This window comes from Heloderma suspectum, chromosome 1 (genome assembly GCF_057233095.1).
Source record: "Heloderma suspectum isolate Gila_16-S chromosome 1, 16-S_ref, whole genome shotgun sequence".
NCBI classification, from domain to species: domain Eukaryota; kingdom Metazoa; phylum Chordata; class Lepidosauria; order Squamata; family Helodermatidae; genus Heloderma; species Heloderma suspectum.
The window spans coordinates 35,192,291-35,216,853 of NC_139458.1; the positions used below are offsets into that span (position 1 = coordinate 35,192,291).

The 24,563-nt window shown below is 44.4% G+C and overlaps 1 protein-coding gene across 1 annotated transcript in view; it reads left to right on the forward strand.

The window, feature by feature from the left end:
* Nucleotides 1-24,563, forward strand: part of CATSPERB (catsper channel auxiliary subunit beta) — a 116,599-nt gene that overhangs the window by 17,144 nt on the left and 74,892 nt on the right. The window contains exons 6-10 of the mRNA XM_084826884.1: nucleotides 1,710-1,856; nucleotides 12,882-12,974; nucleotides 19,416-19,534; nucleotides 20,475-20,507; nucleotides 21,809-21,875. Of these exons, the coding sequence (XP_084683010.1) occupies nucleotides 1,710-1,856; nucleotides 12,882-12,974; nucleotides 19,416-19,534; nucleotides 20,475-20,507; nucleotides 21,809-21,875 (459 nt within the window). The remainder of the gene's footprint in view (nucleotides 1-1,709; nucleotides 1,857-12,881; nucleotides 12,975-19,415; nucleotides 19,535-20,474; nucleotides 20,508-21,808; nucleotides 21,876-24,563) is intronic.

Sequence of the window (24,563 nt, forward strand, 5' to 3'; positions counted from 1 at the left end):
TGGATTGTTGCCTGCTTGTTCCTCGGCCCTAAATCTCAGGTGGGTTGTCAGGCTACTCCCATGTATGCTACATAACCAGCCAGCCATTTAGAGAAAGATCTGTCTGCCTCCTTCTTGACAACCTTAAATACCTTCTCCTCTTCCCCCACCCCCTCTTCATTTTCTGGCTTCAACAAGGAAAACAGATCCACGTGACGTCCTTCTAGGATGCACTCCCTCTTCTGGATATCTGGAAATGGATACCTGGAGGGTCCTCATTATATTCATAGGTAGAAAGAAGTGACTCATCATCTGAGCCACCACTGTTGGCCAACCAGACCTTCTCAGGGCCTGCCTGTCATGACCCAGGACTCTGGGCATGGACTCAGAGGGTGAAGAACAATGGTGCCAACAAAGGAAATCCCAGGCCCAAGCAGCACTGTAGAACCCAAGGCCCCTGAGCCTGAATTGCCAGGGACCCCGATCCTAGTTTCAGCACTAGGCCAATACTCCCTTCTCCAAGAGCCCCACATTCCACAGAGGCAATGTGCCAACACCAGCAGTATGCCAGGCATGAACTCTTGGAGACATGGAGGTGTGCTAGGCTCCAGGCCAGAGGCCTGTCCCTTTAAGGCTTCCATTTTGTAGGAAAGGGTAGAGTCTGGGACTGTGGCATAAAAGATTTCAGTTTAATCCCAGACCTTGCTGAAGCAAGTTGCTCAGAGGTCTCCTGGATGCTTCAATGTCTGCCTTGCCCTGAGGGGTCCTGCTCTGTCCAGAACACAGCACTACCCCTGACATGGAATACTGACTCCTATTATGTAAGGCCTAGCCAGGGTTGCAGTTAATCAGCAATTGCTGGTGCTAGGGATCCTTTCTCAGATGAGGAGGTCTCACTTGAATTTTCCCCCTGTTTTCTTAATCCTCTCTGGCTTTCTTGGTCACTCACCTGGAGCTACATCTTTGGCAAGATTTTCCCTTGGCGATTCTGCTGGCTCTCAAGGTTGCTGCTGTTCTCCTTGCTGCTGGAATGATAATCTTTAGAAGACAGAGCCTTCCTGAAGGTTCTGGTTTGGTGGGATGCATGTGCTGACTTGAGCATTGTGGTGGGCTGTGCTGCCCACACAGGCTGGGAGGTGATCTCATATGCTCCATGCACTCTGTGAAGTGCATGAAGACCTGTGTCCTCCCTGAAAGAAGAGCAGTGCTGTCCTGCTCCTTGATTAGTTTCTTGGGACAGACCCGAGCCAGCCACCCAAAATCCCTGCAGTGCCATGGCAAACAGCTGTGGATTCAGGCCACTCCATCTCTGATCCCCCCCATCCAAAGGCACCACAAAGGGAGGCTCCCAGGTAAGCAGGGAGCCATTGCTTGCATGTCACCTTCTCATTATTTCAAGATGAAAATCTCCCATGTTGGCATCATCTGCCTGTTTTTACTTTACATTACTTCATCCAAATTTTCTTCTCCTCCTTGACTCCAACATAGAAAAAATCTGCTGAATGAATCACTTAGCCAAACAGCTATCTGGCTTCAATAAAAGTATTACCTAAAGATACAGGGTGTTCACTGCTATATCACACTAGAGAAGTCATTTTCTAACTCAGCCTCACAGATTTCAGCGATAGAGCCAAATATTGTAACCACTCAACTACATTTTCTTATTAAGTAACAGCAGAAAATATTTTTGCTTTCTTACACATCAGATTTCAATATATTCTATTCTGCAGAGCCTATTCTTCAGTGGATTTTGAAACTTGGTGTTCCAGTGGATATTACAGATACAATTCCACAAGTAATAAATGTCAAAATAACAAAGAGTCCTTGTGCAAGTGATGCAGCGATAATTGGTCTGATTTATAATGCTAAAATTACAGGTAGGTGCCATATCTTGTGCTTGTATATCATGAAATGAGGACCCATCGAACTAATAGCTTCAGTTTCTTACAGGGCAATCATATGCTTGTTTACTGAGTCAGAAGTGGGAGTAAGTCTCATCAACCTCATTGGATTTCACTTCTAAATAAACCTATTAGGATTTGTTATGATGTAGTTCATTTAAAGTGAACCAAACAGACTCCATCTTGATGCAAGGCCAATAGCCTGGATCATTTCACCGCTAGCCATGTGGGAAAAAGCACAGACAAAGGGGACAATCTTATCCAGGTCTATCACGTATGCACGACTATATCAAGCATTGTCAGTTTCTAATCTGACACTTAAAATGGCTCTCCTTGCCTTGGCAACAAAAAAGATTAGGAAGAGAGAATTAGACAAAATTGCCATAAATTGCCTTGGGAATTCAGAATATTAAGTTAAAGCTGAGTTTCCCCATAGTAACTCATAAGAACATAAGAAGAGCCATGCTAGATCAGACTAAGGGTCCATCTAGTCCAGCATTCTGATCCCATAGTGGTCAACCCGAAACCCACAAGCAGGCCATGAGTGCAACAACACCTTCCTGTCCATGTTCCCTAGCAACTGGTATATATAGGATCACTGCCTCTGGTTCTGGAGGTAGCACGTAGCCATCAAGAGTAGTAGCCATTGATAGCCTTTTCCTCCAGGAATTTGTCCAACCCCCTTTTAAAGCCATCCAAATTGGTGCCCCATCATCACTACATCCTGTGGTAGTGAATTCCATAGTTTGACTATGCACTTTGTGAAGAAGTAATTCCTTTTATCTGTCCTGAATCTCCCACCAATCAGCTTCATAGGATGACCCCAGGTTCTAGTATTTTGAGAGAGGGAGAAAAATGTCTCCCTATCCACATTCTCCACAGCATGCATAATTTTGTAGACCTCTATCATGTCTCCTCTTACTCTCCTTTTTTTCCAAGCTAAACAATCCCAGCTGTTGTAACCTTCTCTCATAGGAGAGATGCTCCAGCCCCTTGATCATTTTAGTTGCCCTTTTCTGCACTTTCTCCAGCTCTACAATATCTTTTTTAGGTGTGGTGACCAGAACTGTACACAGTATTCCAAGTGTGGTCACACCACAGATTTGTATAGGGGCAGTATGATATTGGCAGTTTTATTCTCAATTCTTTTTCTAATTATGCCTAACATGGAGTTTGCCTTTTTTTACAGCAGCCGCACACTGGATTGACATCTTCATTGAGCTGTCCACCACAACCCCAAGATCTTTTTTCTGCTTGGTCACTGCTAAGTCAGATCCCATCAGGCTATACCTGAAGTTGCGATTTCCTCCCCCCCCCCAAATGTGCATCACTTTACACTTGCTTACATTGAACTTCATTTGCCATTTAGATGCCCATGATTCTCCCAGTTTGGAGAGATCCTTTTGGAGCTCTTCACGGCCCCTTTTGGTTTTAACCACCCTAAATAATTTGATGTCATCCTCAGACTTGACCACTTCACTACTCACTCCTAATTCCAGATCATTTATGAAAGGTTGAAAAGCATTGGTCCTAATACAGATCCCTGTGGGACCCCACTATTTACTTCCCTCCACTGGGAGGATTTACCATTTATTCCTACTCTCTGCTTTCTGTCCTTTAACTAGTTACTGATCCATAAGAGGACCTGTCCTCTTATTCCATTACTGCTAAGTTTGCAGTAAGTTTGCTCAGGAGTCTTTGGTGAGGGACTTTGTCAAAAGACTTTTGGAAGTCCAAGTAAACAATGTTTACTGGATCACCTCTGCCTATATGTTTATTGACACTCTCAAAGAACTTTGAAAGGTTAGTGAGACAGGACTTACCTTTGCAAAAGGTGTGTTGATTCTTTTTCAGCAGGGCTGTCCTTCTATATGCTTACTAATTTCATCTTTAATAATGCCTTCAACCAATTTACCTGGGACAGACGTTAAGCTAACCGGTCTGTAATTTCCTGGATCCCTCTGGATCCCTTTTTGAAAATTGGTGTAACGTTGGCCACCTTCCAGTCCTCTGATGTAGAGGCTGATCTTAGGGACATGTTGCATAGTTTGGTTAGAAGATCAGCAGTTTCATATTTGAGTTCTTTGAGAATTCTAGGATGGATACCATCTGGGCCCGGTGATTTATTTGTTTTCAGTTTATCAATAAGGCTGAGAACTTCATCTTTCGTCTTCTTGCCTCAGTTCCTCAGACTCCCTTCCTGACAACATCAGTTCAGGCACAGGTATCTGTCCTATATCTTCTGCAGTGAAGACAGATGAAAATAATTCATTCAGCTTCTCTACAATCTCCTTATCCTCCTTCAGTATTCCTTTAACTCCATAGTCATCCAGTGGTCCAACTGCCTCCCTAGCTGGTTTCCTGCTTCTGATATATTTAAAGTATTCTATATTGTTGGCCTTGATGTTGCTACCGATATGCTCTTCAAAATGCTTTTTTGCATCTCTTATTTTCTGCTTCCATCACCTTTGTGCAAGCTTATGCTGCCTTTTGTTTTCTTCAGTTGGGCAAGACTTCCATTTTCTGAAGCAAGCTCTTTTCTCTAGTAGCTCCCTTAACACTGCTTGTTAACCATGCCAGCGACCTCTTGGACTTGGTGCTACCTTTCCTAACCTGTGGTATACATTTTAGCTGGGCTTCTATTATTGTGGTTTTGAGTAATCTCCAAGCATCTCAAAGGGATTTAATCCTCTTGATTCCCCCTTTTAGCTTCCTTTTCACCAGTTTAGAGAAGTTTCCTCTTTTGATATCAAATGTGACTGTGCTGGACTTTCTGAGCAATTTCCCACTTAAATATATACTAAATCTCATAGCACTGTGATCACTGTTTCCAACTGGTTCAACAACATTTACATCTCGTACTAGGTCCTGGGTGACACCACTTAGGATTAAATCTAAGGTTGCCTCCCCTCTGGTCAGTTCCATGACCAACTGTTCTAGGGCACAATTGTTTAGGGCATCAAGAAATTTAATCTCTTTGTCGTGGCTGGAACATGCATTTATCCAATCAATGTGGGGGTAATTGAAGTTGCCCATTATGACAACACTTCCTTGTTTGAAGCTCTCCCTGATTTTGTTATCCATCTCAAAGTCACTCTGAGCATTCTGGTCTGGGGGACGATAGCATGTTCCTAGCACTAATTTAGTTTCGGAGCCTGGTATTGTCACCCATAGTGCTTCTGTGGAAGAGCCTGCTCCTTTTAGATGTTCTAGTCCGCTCAACACTATGCCCTCTTTGATGTATAGGGCAACACCTCCCCCAGTACGCCCTTCCCTGTCCTTCCTATAGAGTTTATATCCAGAGATGACTGTATCCCACTGGTTCTCTCCGCTCCACCAGGAATCTGTAATGCCCAATATATCTAGGTTTTCCTTTAAAATCAAGCACTCTAGCTCTCCCATTTTGGCTCAGTATCTTTTAGCATTTGCATAGAAACACCTATACACGGTATCTCTCCCCAGATGCCTCTGGCATGTGCATCTTTTGCTATGGGACATTGGCCCCTTTGATTGGCTATTATGTTCTGCCATATACCCCTGGCCTATTCCCTCCCCTTCTACATTTGGGCAATCAAAAACATTTTTATCTTCATCCCTTTGGGATTATTTAACCCGAACCAGATGCTTCCCAGCTCCTGTTGGCTTTCCCCCAAGGTTTAGTTTAAAAGCTGCTCTGTCACCTTTTATATGTTTAGCATCAGCAGTCTGGTTCCATTTTCAAGTGGGGTCCATCCCTCTTTTACAGGTCCAGCTTGTCCCAAAATATTCCTCAGTGTTCTCAAAAAAATGTTCTCAAACACTCAAACAAATCTCAACCCCTCCTCCCTGCACCACCGTCTCATCTCCTCAGCTTTGCCTGTCTAGCTGGTCTGCACATGGAACAGGTAGCATGTCAGAGAATGCCATCTTGGTGGCCCTGGATTTCAACCTCCTACCTAGCAACCTAAATTTGGCTTCCAGGGCCTCACAACTACATTTCCCCACATCATAGTACCAACATGGACCATGACCACTGACTCCACCTCAGCACTATCTGCTATGCTATCTAGGTGGCGCATGATATCTGCAAGCCATAAATCATCAGTGTTAGTTTATAATGTTGAAAATTTTGTACTTCTGTATATGTTCTTGTCTTTTGATGTATTTGTCATGGCCTTTGGCTGGTACAATAAGCTTTAAGATTTTGTAAGTTTCTAATCAGATCTCCCCCCTTCATGGATCGTTGCCTTGTTGTGGCGAAGGGGCTTGTGTAACTCAGTGAAGCCATAAGCTATGCCATGCAGGGCCACCCAAGATGGACAGGTCATGGCAGAGAGTTCTGACAAAATGTGGTCCACTGGAGAAGGAAATGGCAACCCACTCCAGTATCCTTGCCAAGAAAACCCCATGGAACGTATCACAAGACTAAAAGATATGACGCCGGAAGATGAGCCCCTCAGGTCGGAAGGTGTCCAATATACTACTGGGGAAGAGCAGAGGGTATTTCCAAGTAGCGCCAGAAAGAGTGAAGCAGCTGAGCCAAAGCCGAAAGGATACTCAGCTGTGGATGTGTCTGGTGGTGAAAAGAAAATCCGATGCTGTAAAGAACAATATTGTTTAGGAACCTGGAATGTCAGATCAATGAATCAAGGTAAGCTAGAGGTGGTCAAACATGAGATGGCAAGATTGAACATTGACATCTTGGGAATCAGCGAACTAAAATGGACAGGCATGGGTGAATTTAATTCAGGTGACCATCATATCTACTACTGTGGGCAAGAATCCCTTAGAAGAAATGGAGTAGCACTCATAGTCAACAAAAGGGTGGGAAAAGCAGTACTGGGGTACAATCTTAAAAACGATAGAATGATCTCAGTACGAATCCAAGGCAAACCATTCAACATCACAGTAATTCAAGTCTATGCCCCAACCACTGATGCCGAAGAAGCTGAGGTTGATCGGTTCTATGAAGACCTACAACACCTTCTAGAACTAACACCAAAAAAAGATGTCCTCTTCATCATAGGGGATTGGAATGCTAAAGTAGGAAGTCAAGAAATCACTGGGATAACAGGCAGGCATGGCCTTGGTGTACAAAATGAAGCAGGACAAAAGCTAATAGAGTTTTGCCAAGAGAACACGCTGATTATAGCAAACACTCTTTTCCAACAGCACAAGAGGCGACTCTACACATGGACATCACCAGATGGTCAATATCGAAATCAGATTGATTATGTCCTTTGCAGCCAAAGATGGAGAAGCTCTATACAGTCAGTCAAAACAAGACCTGGAGCTGACTGTGGCTCAGATCATGAGCTTCATATTGCAAAATTTCGGCTTAAATTGAAGAACGTAGGGAAAACCACTAAACCATTCCGGTATGACCTCAATCATATCCCTTATGAATATACAGTGGAGGTGAGGAATAGATTTCAGGGATTAGACCTGATAGACAGAGTGCTTGAGGAACTATGGACGGAGGTCCATAACATTGTTCAGGAGGCAGCAACTCAATCCATCCCAAAGAAAAAGAAATGCAAGAAAGCCAAGTGGCTGTCTGATGAGGCTTTACAAGTAGCTGAGGAAAGAAGGGAAGCGAAAAGCAAGGGAGAAAGGGGAAGATCTATCCAACTGAATGCAGAGTTCCAGAGAATAGCAAGGACAGACAAGAAGGCCTTCTGAAATGAACAATGCAAAGAAATCGAGGAAAACAACAGAATGGGAAGGACTAGAGATCTCTTGAAGAAAATTGGAGATCTCAAGGGAACGTTGTGTGCAAAGACGGGCATGATAAAGGACAAAGAAGGCAGGGACCTAACAGAAGCAGATGAGATTAAGAAGAGGTGGCAAGAATACACAGAAGAACTATACAGAAAAGATCTTAATGTCCCTGATAGCCATGAGAGTGCGGTCACTGAACTTGAGCCGGACATCCTCGAGAGTGAAGTCAAGTGGGCCTTAGGAAGCATTAGTAACAACAAAGCTAGCGGAGATGACAGTATTCCAGCTGAGCTATTTAAAATCCTAAAAGATGATGCTGTTAAAGTGCTGCATTCAATATGCCAACAAATTTGGAACACTCAACAATGGCCGCAAGACTGGCAAAGGTCAGTTTACATTCCAATTCCAAAGAAGGGCAATGCCAAAGAGTGTTCAAACTACCGCACAATTGCGCTCATTTCACATGCCAGCAAGGTGATGCTCCACATCCTACAAGCTAGGCTTCAGCAGTATGCGAACCGAGAACTACTGGAAGTACAAGCTGGGTTTCGAAGAGGCAGAGGAACTAGAGATCAAATCGCCAATGTTCGCTGGATCGTGGAGAAAGCAGGAGAATTCCAGAAAAACGTCTATTTCTGCTTCATTGACTACGGTAAAGGCTTTGATTGCGTGGATCACAACAAACTGTGGCAAATTCTTAAAGTGATGGGAGTACCAGACCACCTTACCTGTCTTCTGAGAAACCTGTACGAGGGTCAAGAAGCAACAGTAAGAACCAGACATGGAACAACCGAGTGGTTCAAAATTGGGAAAGGAGTACGACAAGGCTGCATATTGTCACCCTGCTTATTTAACTTATATGCAGAGTACATCATGAGAAACGCTGGGTTGGATGAATCACAGGTCGGAATTAAGATTGCCGGGAGAATTATCAACAACCTCTGATATGCAGACGATACCACCCTAATGGCAGAAAGCGAAGAGGATCTCAAGAGCCTCTTGTTGAGGGTGAAAGAGGAGAGTGCAAAAGCTGGTTTGAAACTCAACATTAAAAAAAACTAAGATCATGGCATCTGGCCCCATCACTTCCTGGCATATAGAAGGGGAAGAAATGGAAGCAGTGACAGATTTGACTTTCTTGGGCTCCAAGATCACCGCAGATGGTGACTGTAGCCATGAAATTAAAAGACGCTTGCTCCTTGGGAGGAAAGCTATGGCAAACCTAGACAGCATAGTAAGAAGCAGAGACATCACCTTGCCAACAAAGGTCCGTCTAATCAAAGCTATGGTTTTCCCAGTAGTAATGTATGGCTGTGAGAGCTGGACTATAAGGAAGGCTGAGCGCCGAAGAATTGATGCTTTCGAACTGTGGTGCTGGAGAAGACTCTTACGAGTCCCCTGGACTGCAAGGAGGTCAAATCAGTCCATCCTAGAGGAAATCAACCCTGAGTGCTCATTGGAAGGACAGATACTGAAGCTGAAGCTCAAATATTTTGGCCAACTAATGCGAAGAGAAAACTCCCTGGAAAAGACCCTGATGTTGGGAAAGACTGAAGGCAAAAGGAGAAGGGGATGGCAGAGGATGAGATGGCTAGATAGCATCACCGATGCAACGAATATGAACTTGAGCATGCTCCGGGAGAGAGTGCAGGACAGGAAGGCCTGGCGTGCTCTGGCCCATGGGGTCACGAAGAGTCGGACACGACTGAATGACTGAACAACAACAAATCAGATCTCCAAAAATGCATGTGCCCCATGACACAGATATGGGGTAAAATTAGGCAAAACATATGTGCTGTTAGTAGAAAGAGCCATCATGGTTTTTGTTTCATGGGGAGCACCACCATTCCCAGTGAAAGGAGCAATTTTTTGGAAGACTGGTCTTTCTGAGGAGAATTGGTGTTTAACTATGGCTGATTGGAACCCCACTGGGGTGGCCTCGCCACGTGACTCTACCTAGCATCCAAGGGGTGCTCTCTGATGAAAGGCTCCAGGGCCAGTCTCCCATGGAGAAAGGCAAACCCAGCATCCCGCTACTACTGGACAAGACCAGTTAACGAGCTCTAGCCCAGCTAGTGGATACTGCAGTTCTGCTTATGGTCTGCCTCAACCCAGCTTTGCCCGTTTTGCTAGTTAGTAGCCTGGCAGGAGAGGTCTGTATGTTGCCCTTGTACAAACGCAAGTCTTATTTTAAAAGGGAAAATAGTTTGATTTTTTTCTTTTTTCACTTTACCTGAAAGGACTTGCAGTCTGCAGGAAAGGGCTTCAGCCCAAGGAAAGCTACATTACTCTTTGCTGTCTTTTTCCAAAGAGTTGCTTGCTTGCATCTCTGCCCCCCTCTTTCTGTGTGTGTATGTGTTTAAAGTAATTTGGATCTAATTTTGTAACTTACTTGTAGTCGGAGCCCTCGCCACTTTTGTGCAGCCTGCATGTTTGGTAGGGATCACAGCCAAGGCCCCTTCTAAGTTGATGCACCTCTAATGTCTCTTTCCCCGGATGCCCTCCCCACCATGCTCAAGACAAACTCTCTGTTGAGAAGTCTTGCAAGCTACAATGACTTGATGCCAGAATAGCGAGAACACAGTCCTTTTTCTTTTAGAATAGCTTTGTATCCAACCTAGTCCTTCAACCCCACCTCAACCCTGCACTGTCCTCCTTTTCCAGCTCCCATTAGCGTTAGGGACTCCTGTTTACCCAGCCCCATCTTCTTCACTCTCTCACACCAACCCACTCCTCCCCTTGCAAACCAAACAGTTCACATATGTCTGCAGCCTCGATTTTAAGCCAGAAGCTAAAATCTTGCTTCACACAATGAATTTCCCCATCCAGGCAAAATTCTCAGTGAAGGCTGGAGCATTCTCAAGGAGTGTAATGCTGGATGATGTATGTTCATTTTCCCCAAAATCGGCTCATGCATTTAAACTTCCATATAAAATTGAATGAACATGCCAAGTGGCATTATGCTTTTTAATCTTGTCTGAGTGTGGAATTCTTGGGTGGGAATCACCTTCTTAAGCATAGATGCTCTATTTGCCAATGGTAAAAGGTCCCTTTTTAGTGAATTTGTGTCTTGTGAGAATGTGCCCAGGCTTTGTACATGTGTATGGATGGGCAGTACATGTGGTAACAGTGCCCTTAGGACTTTTACATCAGGGACAGGCATGGCAACTGTTAAGTTTTGAAAGGAAGTTCACCTTAGATGTATCCCCTTATCAATTTGGTGCTATTGAACCAGATATGTATGGTGTCTTGCAAGTTTAGGCTCACCTTTTGCACCCTTATAACCCTGCTTCTCATACGGACAACCCAGTACTATGGAGTCAATTGTGCCGCTTCCAGAAACCATATTTTATATTATTGAGAGAGCAATCCTATGTCCCCTAGACAGCATCTGGGGAAGATAGGATTTGTCACTTTCCTGACAATGCTACGAGCTCATAGCCAGGACACCGTGATTCCCACCCCCTCGTAGCTCATGCGGAGAGAACTGCACCATTGTTACCTCCATGCTCGTAATACGTAGCATGGAGGGGTGAAAATGGGGTGCTCCTGGGAGCGGGGATGGGAGGAGACCACAGAAGCTGTTTTAGATTGCTTCCTATGTGATCTGCAACCCTGTTCCTGCCCCTTCACCGAAACTGCACTCAGACGCATGAAAATGCGCATCTAAGGCAAAGTGCAGGGTGGCTGCAGCATGGAGAGAATCCTCTCCTCCCTGCTGCTTCCGCCCTGCATTGGATAGGCGGTTGCCTCCAACTTCAGGGGAGGTTGGAGGTGCTCATCTATCTCTACAGGATTGTGCCCTCAATTGCCTAATTTGTCTAAATGTGCTGTGATGCACTGAAAAATATTTAGAGATCCTGAAAGAAAATTCCACAGATAAGTCTGCATGAGCAGTAAATTGGGCATTGGTTCACACAGTGAGGTATTCTTCCATGTAGGCAAGTACTTGACCACATGGACAAAGGTTAGTGTATGAACTAGACAGTAAATACAGTGAACTGGCAGCTATGCCTGTGATTGTGCCTCTGTTTGTTCCATATTATTTCAGTATTTATACCCCACTTTTCAAGGCAAAAAAGCCTTCACAAAGCAGCTTACAAGATAACAATGCTAGTATAAACACAACTTAAAACAGTAAAAATGCAATTAAAAAGCAAACAATTCCCTGAATTTCTTCTAGTTCTATGACTAGAAGTTCTATTAAGAGACATGGGTGTAGGCTCACTACATGCAGTGCTCAGTTAACACTATCCTTTCTTCAAATATCTTCCGATAAGATTGTATTAATTAGTATAAACCAGCACTGCGAATTCTCAATTCTGATAGCAAGGAGACTGAAATGTAGATAATGGCTTTCATGAGTTGGTTCCAGTTTTGACTCCCAATCTTTGTCCTCAAACTTTGTTGAAGCCCCTATACTCTTAAATTAGAGTTTGGATGACATTAGCAATATTTTTAGGTTTGCATTTGGGGGAACTAGCCTGGTTCACCCAATTATTAGCATTAGTGCCCATTAATGGAAGGTGCAAGAGAGTATTCTCAAAAGATGAAAAGAAAAAAGGAGACATAATTTAATTGCCTTGAAGAAAGAGGACAAGGTTCGACATTCTTTTATTTTTAATAAATATCAAAAATAGCTTTTGTTGTGTTCTCCTCAGTTTGGACAGAAATGCTTAAAGTTGATCAAACTTGCTGGCCAGTTCTGGTTATACCTTTCTTTTATTAGGAAGATTGCTGGCTAAATGGCCAAAAGATGCTCTCTCAATAGCTAGTTAGGAAATAGCTGGAAGGTCCTGGAGTCCTCTGAATGGAACATACGTTTCCTCCTCTATTCTAGCTAAGGATGTTGTAATCTAGGTCTGCATGTGTGAGAAGAAACAAAAGAAAATGCAAGTTGAGTTAAGATTTTTTTTAAAAAAAAACACAGACAAAGAAAGTGGGAGAGGCTGTTGAGCTGGGCTTTTGATCTCTGTAAACTGACAGCATCTGAGGAGATGGGGTACCTCTTTCTGTATATCTGCTATGGGAGCAGCGGATTTTGCTGTTGTGATGTTAAGCTGTGCCTCCACCTGTACTCAAGTTGTATAGTAGTAAGTAAACTCAAATATTACAGAAATGCCTTAAGCCTCCAGTTATCTCATTACCCATAGAAAACCAAGCCTGGATAAGTACTGTGCCTCTGGAACTTCCACATCACTCAAGAAAGGGGATCATGTAACATTATATTAAGTGATAGTAACCTGGTTTTAAATTTTGACTCTGTTTTCATGTATGTATCTTTTTCTTTTGGATTTATAGGAATAACTGTAGGAATCACTGAGAATGGATTTATGAGTCGAGATACAATGTGGTATAACCTGACAAAAACAGTTTGTGCAATCCTAGAAGATGGTAATTCCTTCTTCTTTTCAATATTTTGATTATAATATTTGTATTCTTTTGATTTTGTATGCTGTCTCATCCCAAGAACTTAGGTCATGTAGCAGATTTTGTAGAATGCTGTTATGGGCCTCAGAGTGAGAATCGTGGTGATGTCAACACTCCAAACCTGGGACGAGTGCTCTAGAATCTAGAGAGTCCTCCCTCATCACTGTGGCCAAAGAAAGAGCCTCTGCCTCTAAGTGTTGTTGTTCAGTCGTTAAGTCGTGTCCAACTCTTCGTGAACCATGGACCATAGCACGCCAGGCCTTCCTGTCCTCCTCTCTCTCCCAGAGTGTGCTCAAGTTCATATTCATTGCATCAGTGATGCTAACTAGCCATCTCATCCTCTGCCCTCCCCTTCTCCTTTTTCCTTCAATCTTTCCCAGCATCAGGATCTTTTCCAGGTTACTTTTCTCTTCACATTAGGTGGCCAAAATATTTGAGCTTCAGCTTCAGGATGTGTCCTTCCAATGAGCACTCAGGGTTGATTTCCTTTAGGATTGACTGATCTGACCTCCTTGCAGTCCAGGGGACTCGTAAGAGTCTTCTCCAGCACCACAGTTCGAAAGCATCAATTCTTCGGCGCTCAGCCTTCCTTAGGGATGTACGAAAGTCATTTACCTTTCATGGATTATGTTGATGGTGGGGGGGAGGCGCTCCATCCCTCCCCCCAGAATCCTGGACGGGGGGGAGGCGCTTCGTTCCTCCCCCCCCAGAATCCTGGCCGGCCGGCTGTGCTCCGCAGGGATTCTGCTGAGCCGCCGGCCGGCTCTGCCAGCAGCCAGACATCCGGCCGCTGGCTAGCAGGGATGCAAATGGCGGCGGCCATAGCCGCCGCCGTTTGCGTCCCTGCAGTCAGCCATGATAGGCTACGTAGATGTTTACGTAGCCTATCACAGCTGGCTTAAAAAAACAACAACAACACGCGTACACAAATGGCGGCGGCCATGGCCGCCGCCATTTGCGTTCCTTATTTTGGCACGTCTTAGTCTACGTCAAGATTTACGTAGACTAAGACAGTGAAAATAAAGGGAACGCAAATAGCGTAGCGGATTTGCGTTCCCCTTATTTTCGCCGTCTTAGTCTACGTAAATCTTGACGTAGACTAAGACGTGCCAAAATAAGGAATGCAAATGGTGGCGGCCATGGCCGCTGCCATTTGCGTACGCACGTTGTTGTTGTTGTTTTAAGTCAGCTGTGATAGGCTACGTAAACATTTACATAGCCTATCATGTTTTTTTTTTAAACCTAGCTGTGATAGGCTATGTAAATCTTTACGTAGCCTATCATGTCTTTTTTTTTTTAACTGGAAATGGCGGCGGCGGCAGCCGGTTGGAAGACTGGCCGCCGCCGCCGAACCACCACCGGAGCCGCTGACACCAGGGAGATCCGCCCCAGGTAAGTCTCATCCCGGGGGGGGGCGGGGGGGGCAGACCGTTCCGCCACCAATTTCGGGGCGCATTCGGCCTCCCCGAGATCCGTGGCGGAATTCTCTGACATCCCTATTCCTTATAGTCCAGCTCTCACAGCCATACGTTACTACTGGGAAAACCATAGAGAGCCCTCCTTCAGCATTTCTGGTCCTCTTTCCCTAAGGTGGGATAAGCAGCAGGAGTTCTGCAGTCTGAACTGCAGTTCTGCAGGGTTTTATCTGAAGCCAGTATATCCATTGCCTCCCCCTTGAAGCACCCTGCCATTCTGCAGGTATTGTACCTGACCTACAAGGGACAGTTGTTTCATGCTGGAGTGGGTGGCCATCCTGTTCTTGTAGTTAGGGAGAGGTGGGAGGAGTCATCCCTTGTTGCCACTGCCTCCTGGCCTCCTCTCTACTTCACAAGTCTTCCTAGGCTTGCTGGAAAGTTTGATTCTGTTCACATTTTTAAGTGAACAGACCTAATTCACAATTCCTGGACTAAGACATGGATTGAAACTCAGTTATCCTTTGGATTGTGCACTCCATCGAATCTTATGATGCAATTCACAGCTCAAAAATGCATATTTTATGGGCAAATATACACAAAAATATGCCATTTTGTAAAAATAATAATAATTAAATAACAGAAACTGGGACAGAACAGATCTATGATGGAACACATGTGAAATTGACATGGACCAGAAGCAGACTGATCTGTCTATCCCTAAATCTTCCCCTCTTTGGCCAGCCCACACCTCTCGGGCCAGCCCACATCAGGTCAGAGCCATTGTACAGCTGTGCATCATTGCCATCTCCACATTGTCTGCCTGCCCCCACTATCTCCATTTCTGGAGGGGTCTGGCTATACAGAGCAGCAGTAGAATCGTAGAACTGGAAGCTTTATTGGAGGTCATCTAGTCCAACTCCCTACTCAGAATAAGATCTGTAATGCAGGATAAACTACAGCATCCCTCTGTGGTCCTTGTGGCAGGACTTCATAGAAATGGGTAATGGGGCAAAGAGTAGTTTTTAGGGTATAAAAAGGTCACAAGTTCAGGCAAAGGAGGAGAGATTTGAGGATGGAGGAAGAGGTGTTTGATGGTATAGGAGGAAAGATAAGTTACAGTAAAAGAAGAAACAAGGGGGTGGGAGGAATGACCTGGCAGTGGCAGCTTCTCAGGGAGTTACTGCTTATTTGCTTTTAACATTTTGCTCATTAGCCAAAGCTCTCGGGTGGTTCACAACGATTAAAACCATAAAACACAACTCACAGTGCACATGCGCGCTTACAGCTTTGGCAAGCACCTTCCTTCCCACGTACTTGAGAAAAGGAACACTCGCACCTGCTACAGCATTTTCAAATAGTCAAAAGAAGGTGGGGAACACAGTCACTACTACCACATTCCTAAAGAGCCAGAAGAAGGGCTGTTTAAAGTACCAATTTTTCTTGATAATTAGGTAAGGCATATGCTCCCCAAAGCTGATGAATCAGCTTTGGGGAGCTGAAAGACACCACTATGTTCCTGGAGCCACAAAAACTTATGGTAAAAGAAAAAAAAAAGCTTGGTGGGATAACAAGAAGAAGCAGTGATTCAGCTTGTTAGTTGACCAGTTGGGAGTTCATGGGAGTTAGTAAAGGGAAAGGACCAGGCAGAAGATCAGAAGGAGGATAAGACGGGAGTGGTAAGCTCTGTCAACCACATTGGTCCTTGATTCATGCCAGCTGCAGTAACCCATATCTATAAACTATAGAGTACTGAATTCACCTCAAGTTAAATAAAACTGAAGAAGCCTGATTATTTTAGCATAGAGTAATTGTGAGTTACATTTTTTAAAGTTTCAAATAATGTACTATATTGCATAAGCAAGATGAATGGAATTAAGACCACTTAGTCAAAAAAAGTTAGTTGACAGGTGAAGTAGCACCTATTTTATTGAACAGTAAATCAGAATGAAGGAATATTAATTGCTTTCTTTCTTCTTGACATCACAATTAAAGAGATAGTTGTATTTTTTGTGCATTAACAGTAATTGCTCCAGTACTTCCCATATGTCCCCCCAAAGGCAACTTAACTACACACACTTTGTGCAATCACCCAAGGCACTCCTTGACTGTTGCTGAAGATTTGATGTGGGAAGAATGTGGAAGTTAATTCCCCAACAGTGTTGGCTTCTACCTCTCCATGCTTTTTCTTATGAGGCATGGGACTGCCCCAGGTAACCTCATTGGAATTTAAAAGTGCCCCTTGCTGAAAATTGGCTGAGTGGTGAAATCCAGCCCCCCACCATGGACCCTTGGGGCAACAGGGTCCATGGCAGGGTGTGGATTTCACCACTCCAGTCAATTTTTAGAGGGCACTTTTAAATTCCAATGCAACTCCATAGAGTCAGCTACATAGGGTTGCATTGGAATCAAAAATCCTTCTTGCCAAAAATCTGCTGGGAGGGGGAAATTATGGGGCAACAAGGTCCATGGTGAGGGACTGGATTCCCCCCCAGCCAATTTTCAACAAGGGACCCTTTTAAATTCCAATGCAATCCTATGGAGTTGCACTGGAATTTAAAAGAACCCCGTGCCAAAAATCAGCTGCGGGAGTGGGGTGGTGGGGTGGGGAATCCAACTCCCTGCTATAGACTGTTGAGGCAACAGGTTCCATGGAGAGGGGTTGGATTTCCCCCACAGCTGATTTTAAGCAAGGGGCGCTTTTAAATTCCAATACAACCCTATGGGGTATCAGCTCCAGTATCAGTTGTATTAGAATTTGTGCACAAAAACGGGACCAGGATTTTTTCCCCACACTTTCCCTTGCCCAGGAAACATGCGCAATTAAGAAAAAATCAAAACGTTTGTGCACATGGGATGCCAGGTGGAGGACTGAGAGGGAAGGAGGGGGCAAACAAGCCATGCACTGTGGGTTGCTTGCCGGCTCATCTGGCAAGTGCACTAACCAGACACTGTGGGGTGTTTGCAAAACACCCCACAGTGCATGGCTAGTCACCCATCATGGGCTAGCGTGATGTATTTTACATTTTTGATTTGCTTGGTTATAAATTTTCCTTTTGCCTGTAACCTGTAATTGGTTGCCCAATGAACTTGATTTGGATATAGAGTCTTTAGCTGAGCAGAACTATAGAGCCTTTTATCTGAGCAGAAAAGAACAGAACATCAAAAGGATAAAAATCAGATTAGTTCAAGGACAAGACACTCACTGTAAAAAATAGAGCCAAAAATGTTGTGAAGGGACCTGAGGAATCCAGCCCCAGCACAAGCTCTCCCACCACCTGAGACAGGACAGTCCACATGCTGCCGCCGCTGCATAGTGCCCCCTTCCTTTTACCATGTTGCACTTCCTTGCCTCATTGGGCCCCCAACCCTTCCGCTTGCCTCGTTGCATGCCCCCCACATAGATAGAATCATAGAATAGTAGGGTTGGAAGGGGCCTACAAGGCCATCGAGTCCAACCCCCTGCTCAATGCAGGAATGCAAGTCAGAGCATCCCTGACAGATGGCCGTCCAGCCTCGTCTTGAATGCCTCCAGTGTGGGAGAGCCCACCACCTCCCTAGGTCATTGGTTCCATTGTCGTATTGCTCTAACAGTCAGGAAGTTTTTCCTGCTGTTCAGCTGGAATCTGGCTTCCTGTCACTTGAGCCCATTATTCCGTGTCCTGCACTCTGGAATGATCAAGAAGGCCTTCCTCTCTGTGACAACCTTTCAAGTACTTGAAGAGTGCTATCATATCTCCCCTCAGTCTTCTCTTCTCAAGGCTAAACATGCCCAGTTCTTTCAGTCTTTCTTCATAGGGCTCTGTTTCCAGTCCCCTGATAGTCTTGGTTGCCCTCCTCTGAACCTTCTCCAGTTTGTCTGCATCCTTCTTAAAATGTGGTGCCCAGAACTGCACACAGTACTCCAGATGAGGCCTAAGCAGTGCTGAGTAGAGGGGGACTAGTACTTCCTGAGATTTGGAAGCTATGCTTCTATTAATGCAGCCCAAAATAGCATTGGCCTGTTTTGCAGCCACATCACATTGTTGGCTCATATTCAGCTTGTGATCGACAACAATTCCAAGATCCTTCTCGCTTGTAGTGTTGTTGAGCCACATTTCCCCCATTTTGTAACTGTGCATTTGGTTTCTTTTTCCTAGGTGCAGAACTTGGCATTTATCCCTATTAAATGTCATTCTGTTGTTTTCTGCCCAGCCCTCCAGTCTATCCAGATCACTTTGAATTTTGTTTCTGTCTTCCAAAGTAGTAGCTATCCTGCCCAATTTGGTGTCATCTGCAAATTTGATCAGTATTCCCTGCACCTCCTCCTCCAAGTCATTAATAAAAATGTTGAAGAACACTGGGCCCAGGACTGAGCCCTGCGGTACCCCACTCGTTCCCTCTCCCCAGTTTGAGAAGATCCCATTGATAAGCAATGTTCTGTCATAAGCATGTTCTGTCATTGCACCCCACCCTTTAAACTTACCACTGCTACCATATCAGCTCTCTGCAGAACCATGCAGCCTGAAGAAACAACCTGCATGGCTCTAGGGCCCCTCCAGAACACCTGCTGCTGTTGCTGATTGGGCAGCTGAACCACAGAGCCCTGCTGACCACAGTCTCCCACTGTGGCAGTGGGAGAGCAGCTGGTGAGGCTCTCCAGAGCATCCGCTGGAGGCAGCAGTGGCAGGTCCTCCTGGTGGGGGCAGGGGAAGCAGTGCAATTCGCTGCTCCACCGTCTTTTTGGGAGGGCCAGCCCTGGAGGTATCATTGAATAGGCTTTTCCTCACAAAACAAATCCCAGAGATCAAGCCCTGCTTCAAATGCGCATGTAGTTATCTAACAGATCTGTGTGATTCTCAAGTCTGTTGGATCAATAAGATTTGACTGGGAAAAAAGGAAATTAAGTTGACTGTTTGAAATGTGTTTGTAATTTCCCATATCTGTAGAAAGTAATGATGGAACATTGAGAAATAGAGAAAAAAATAGCTGAGATTTATTTTCTTTCCCACAGATTGCTCTGGTCTTGCACTTGTGGATATCATTTTAATAAATACTCGTTTAATAATGCTTACTACACTGGGACTATTTATTAGTGAAGATCTGCGTTATATAACTGGAGAATTGTTGAAGGTACATAAGTATCTTTTTGAATATACCCTTGCCCATCTGGTGCTATAAAACTGTTAGTAAGTATACTGAAATTCTGTTTACAGTCACTTTGTGATTATTGAGACTGCAATCTTATAGTGCCACAGCCAGTCCCATGGGTCTTCCTGTTTTTGTCCAGCAATATTTCTGGTACTCATGCTGCAGGTTGGCCACCCATTGTCTAAGCTTTAAAACCTGTTTAGACAGGTAGGACATCTTTGCAAAGAAGATTCTGAAATCCAGTTTGAGCTCAGACAAGGTTAGCAAGACAAAACAAGCAGACAGGGGTGTGACAAGGAGAAGGAGCCTGAAGGCAGAGTCCAACGCAACTGGTTGTGTGCACCTCTAAAAGAAGTCTGCCTCCTGAGACATTCTTATGTCCCTGAACATCCAAGGAGTTTATATTAATTGAACCAGGAATAAGAATGTGGCTGCTTCTGCCTTGCAAGCCAACTTCAGCAGTTGAACTCCTTACTGGGTCCCATGGCTAAAATATTGAAGAATCAGTGCTGGGACAAATGCACGACTAAAAACATTGTTTCTTTTACTGATTATAACATTACAGGATAGCATACAGTGGAGCATACTGTGAATTAATACTTTTCATATGGTATTCTTAGATTATGTTTTTATGGTGTTTATTTGTATTTGTATTATTGTGCTGATTATGGTTTACATTGATTTTGTTTTTTTCTGTTATATTAATTATGGATTTTTGTATTCATGTGTAAGTCACTTCAAGACTGTTTTTGTGGTGGAAAGCAATGCATTAATATAATTAATAATATCAAGATTGAGCATAAATAGTAAGTGAATAAAGTAATAAATTTGTAAAAAAAAAAATTGGGATGCGTGGGAGTGAACTCATGATTCATGCCTTTTTTGTTCTCATATTTCATTTTCTCATCTTATTTTATTCCAGTTCAACAAACCAGTCTTATGTGGCTTTGAAATGGTAAGAAAATGCCAAATGCTTTTGCTTTTCCTAATGTCAAATTATTTTAATATCTTATGGCTTTTTCATACAGCAGCCTTATACTTTTAGAACCCCCTGGGCTTCTCTTCTGGTTTTAGTTTTGCTAGTTCTTAGTTCTAAGAAAGTGTCCTCAGAATCATAGGCAATAATATACGTACCTATGAAATCCAGTGGCCATGGTATAATGGCAGACTAGTAACATTGCTTAATGTCAACATAGTGCAGTCATGATCCTATGCATTCCCAGCAGCAAAGTTGAAACAAATATGACAATGCTGTAAATGAGAGAAAACACAGCAACCTTTTATGATACTCCCTCAGAACCTGTGGCAACATTGTCAACACAAACCAATCATAGTGTGTTTTGCAATTGCCACCTGCATGTCATCCAAATATAGAAGGGGCCAATGCATGGGTGACAACAATGAAAAACCTCAGTAACATCACCCTATCCCACAGCATATATGATGCATCCCTGCAGACAGCAGGAAATCCTATCTCCCTTGACCTTGTGAACATCTGTGGTACAGGTACCACAAGCCTAGTAAATGAAACATTCCAGATATCTGCAGATGTGGATTCTAATCCACCTCTCTCTCTCTCTCTCTCACACACACACACACACACACACACACTGCCAGCAACAACACTTTTAAGAGGGAAACCCACAGGGAAGAAAGGGTGGACAGCTCAGCAGAATACCTGGACAGCTCTTCAGCTCACTTGAGATAAGATATATGTGGAGAATCTGCAAGAGAAGGAGCCAAGGCCAAGTGAGGGAACAATTCCTCTGTGGGGAGAAGGAACCAGGTCATACCTTCTTGCCCTCTCACAAACTGGACAATATTCCCTTCTTTTCTAGTAATGCTGTGGTGATGAACTCTGTGGGTAAGCAACTGTTACTAATGTTGCTGGCACTGCCACCAGAACTAGAAGCTAGCAAACAAATGCACTTCTCTATCTTCTCTGACATTAGGCACTCCTACCCACTCTCTCCCACAGGTCGATAGAGGTGTTGAGGCACTATGTGGCAGCCAGGAAGTGGGGGTTTTGCTCTAGTGGACCACTTCAGAATCTTACCAGCTGTACCATATACCATATGTACCATGTACCATATATACCTCAAAAGTTGTTGTTGTTCAGTCGTTAAGTCGTGTCCATGTCTTCGTGACCCCATGGACCATAGCACACCAGGCCTTCCTGTCCTCCGCTCTCTCCCAGAGACCTCAAAAGTAGTAGGTGGCATACTGAATACTTAATTCACATTCTGTTTTTCATAGGATGATTATTTCAGAGCAAAAATATGGTATAACCGCCAATGTCTAGCTAACAGAGAACATTATGAAGGTGAGGAAACCAGATTTGCAAGCAGTAGAAATATATGAAGCAAGAAAGAGACTATCTGAGATGTTAAAGCAGGAGAACATCACCAGTGTATTTTTAAATGATATTCTTGGTGTGTATTCAGACATCCTTTAACATGAATACATTGTAATATTTTCTGCCAAGAAAAAGACACATTGGCTTAACCAGCTACATAAATCAAAGGAGCACAAGGGTGCCCCATTACTTAAGGTGAGTCACAAGAAAAAGGTTCCACCATTATAAACCTCAACATTCTACTACTTCTAAGAATGTCACCTGTAGAGCTAATAATTTGGGTCTTGGCATCCATGATCTGCATGATGAGGTATGCAGTTGTGCACAATTTCAAACCAATCTGATACAAATTGCCACAGGTACAGCAAGCTGAATAGTGCTGAAAATTGACACATTTGTCCTTTTTACTCCAAGCTGCAGCTTAGTGTATCATATATTTCTTACAAATTTTGCTGAGAACTACCAAAGTACTTTAATCAGGCTTTTTGATGAGGTTTGCCTTTTGTTGGTTTGGAGAAATTCTGAGTAGCAGTTCAAGCATTACTGAAGTTATTTTCCCTCATGAATGCCTGTGGCAGCAACGGCTGATAAAATTATGTCAAACATGCTCAGTTTCACTCTGAAGCTAGAATGCTGCCTGTACCCCAGTATTTTCAGAGGAATTCTTTTACAGAGGCTTTCTGGGTGCAGTACTTATTCTTTTAATTATGGAATGTAGCCTCAGAAGGTGAGATTACATGTTACTACATGGATTGGGGCTATAACATGGGGGGTTAGGGGGACTTTAGTCCTTTGAACCCCCTGCTATGGTCCTAGTCTGGATCAGGCCTTCCATGTCTCCAATTTACATGGCCAAAGAGGCATCGAGTTGTAATGTAAATTGGAGGCAAAGGCTCCACCACTCTACAATCCTGATCCATATGAGGTCCCATGAGCTTAAAAAAAAGGTAAAAAAGGTAAAGGTGTCCCCAGCCAGTCGTGTCCGACTCTAGGGTGCGGTGCTCATCCCCGTTTCTAAGCCGAAGAGCCAGCGCTGTCCGAAGACGCATCCGTGGTCATGTGGCCGGCATGACTGAACACCGAGGTGCACAGAACGCTGCTACCTTTCCCGCCGAGGCGGTGCCTATTTATCTACTTGCAATTTCTTGCTTTCGAACTGCTAGGTTGGCAGGAGCTGGGAACGAAGACGGGAGCTCACTCCGTCACGCGGCACTCGGGTCTCGAACTGCTGACCTGCCGACCTTCCAGTCTGCAGTTCAGCGTCTTAACCACTAAGCCACCGCGGCCCCCATGAGCTTACTTTTGAGCAAAAAAGAGAAAAAATTTCTAGCTACATCTTTAAAGTAACATGGAGTTTGACTCTCAGAGAACTTAGGAGGGGTGGGCATGGAATGCACAGGTGCGGGGAGCAGAAGGATCAGGGCCTCACAACTAGGGATGTACGAAAGTCACTTACCTTTTCGACGGGGTGATTCACGGTGGGGGGGAGGCGCTCTGCACCTCCCCCTGAAATCCTAATCTGGCCGGCTCTGCTCCACGGAAATTCTGCGGAGCCGCCGGCCAGGGCCGCCCTCAACCAGACATCTGGTCGCTGGGCAGACTTCCGGGGGGGGGGGGGAACACGTACACAAATGGCGGCAGCTACAGCAGCCACCATTTGCGTTCTCTTTTTTTCGCTGTTTTAGCTTACGTAAATATTTACGTAAGCTATTACAGCGAAAAAAAGGGGAACGCAAATAGCGTAGTGGGCGCTATTTGCGTTCCTTTTTTCCCGCCATTTTAGCCTACGTAAATATTTACGTAAGCTATTACGGTGGGGGGGGGAAAGGAATGCAAATAGCGCCCACTACGCTATTTACGTTCCCCTGTTTTCACTGTAATAGCTTACGTAAATATTTATGTAGGGTAAAACAGCGAAAAGGAATGCAAATGGTAGTCGCCGTAGCCGCTGCCATTTGTGTACACGGGTTTTTGGGGGTTTTTGCTTGCTGTGATAGGCTACATAAGTATTTATGTAGCCTATCATGGCAAAGGCAGCTACACAAATGGCGTGGTGGCCACCATTTGAGTCCACAGCAGCCGGCTGAGAGACCAGCTGCCACTGTCGCTGCCACCAGAGCCGCCGCTGCCGGAACATCCGCCCCAGGTAAGCTTCATCCCGGGGGGGATTCTGCAGGGGGGCGGGGGGGGCTGTTCCACCACGGGTTTTGGGGGGCTGAATGCCAGTGCATTTGGCCTCACTGAAAGCCGTGGCGGATTCTCCGTCATCCCTACTCACAACACCTTTCTGAAAGAAGAAATGCAGTGTAAGGACCTAATCCTTGCTCTTTATGTGTGGTGGGAAAAGGACATGCAAGGTTCCCATGCTACACTGAACATTTGTTCACCCTTACACTCATTATGATGGTTGTGATAATCAAGCCCTATTTAGTCATTTTCATCATGTGTAAACTCTACACAGGAAGGAGGGAAGCGGGGATGAGCTTGCTAGCTCCACCTTGTCCCTTACCATTTTCAATGCTTTCTACATGTGCAAGGTGATTGCAGAGGACAGCCTCCTGTATTTGTGGAAGTTCTCCCTGGGATTTTAGAATCCTGATTCCTGGAATGACCATTTATCATATAGGTAAACCTGCAAAAAGATTCAAATACATT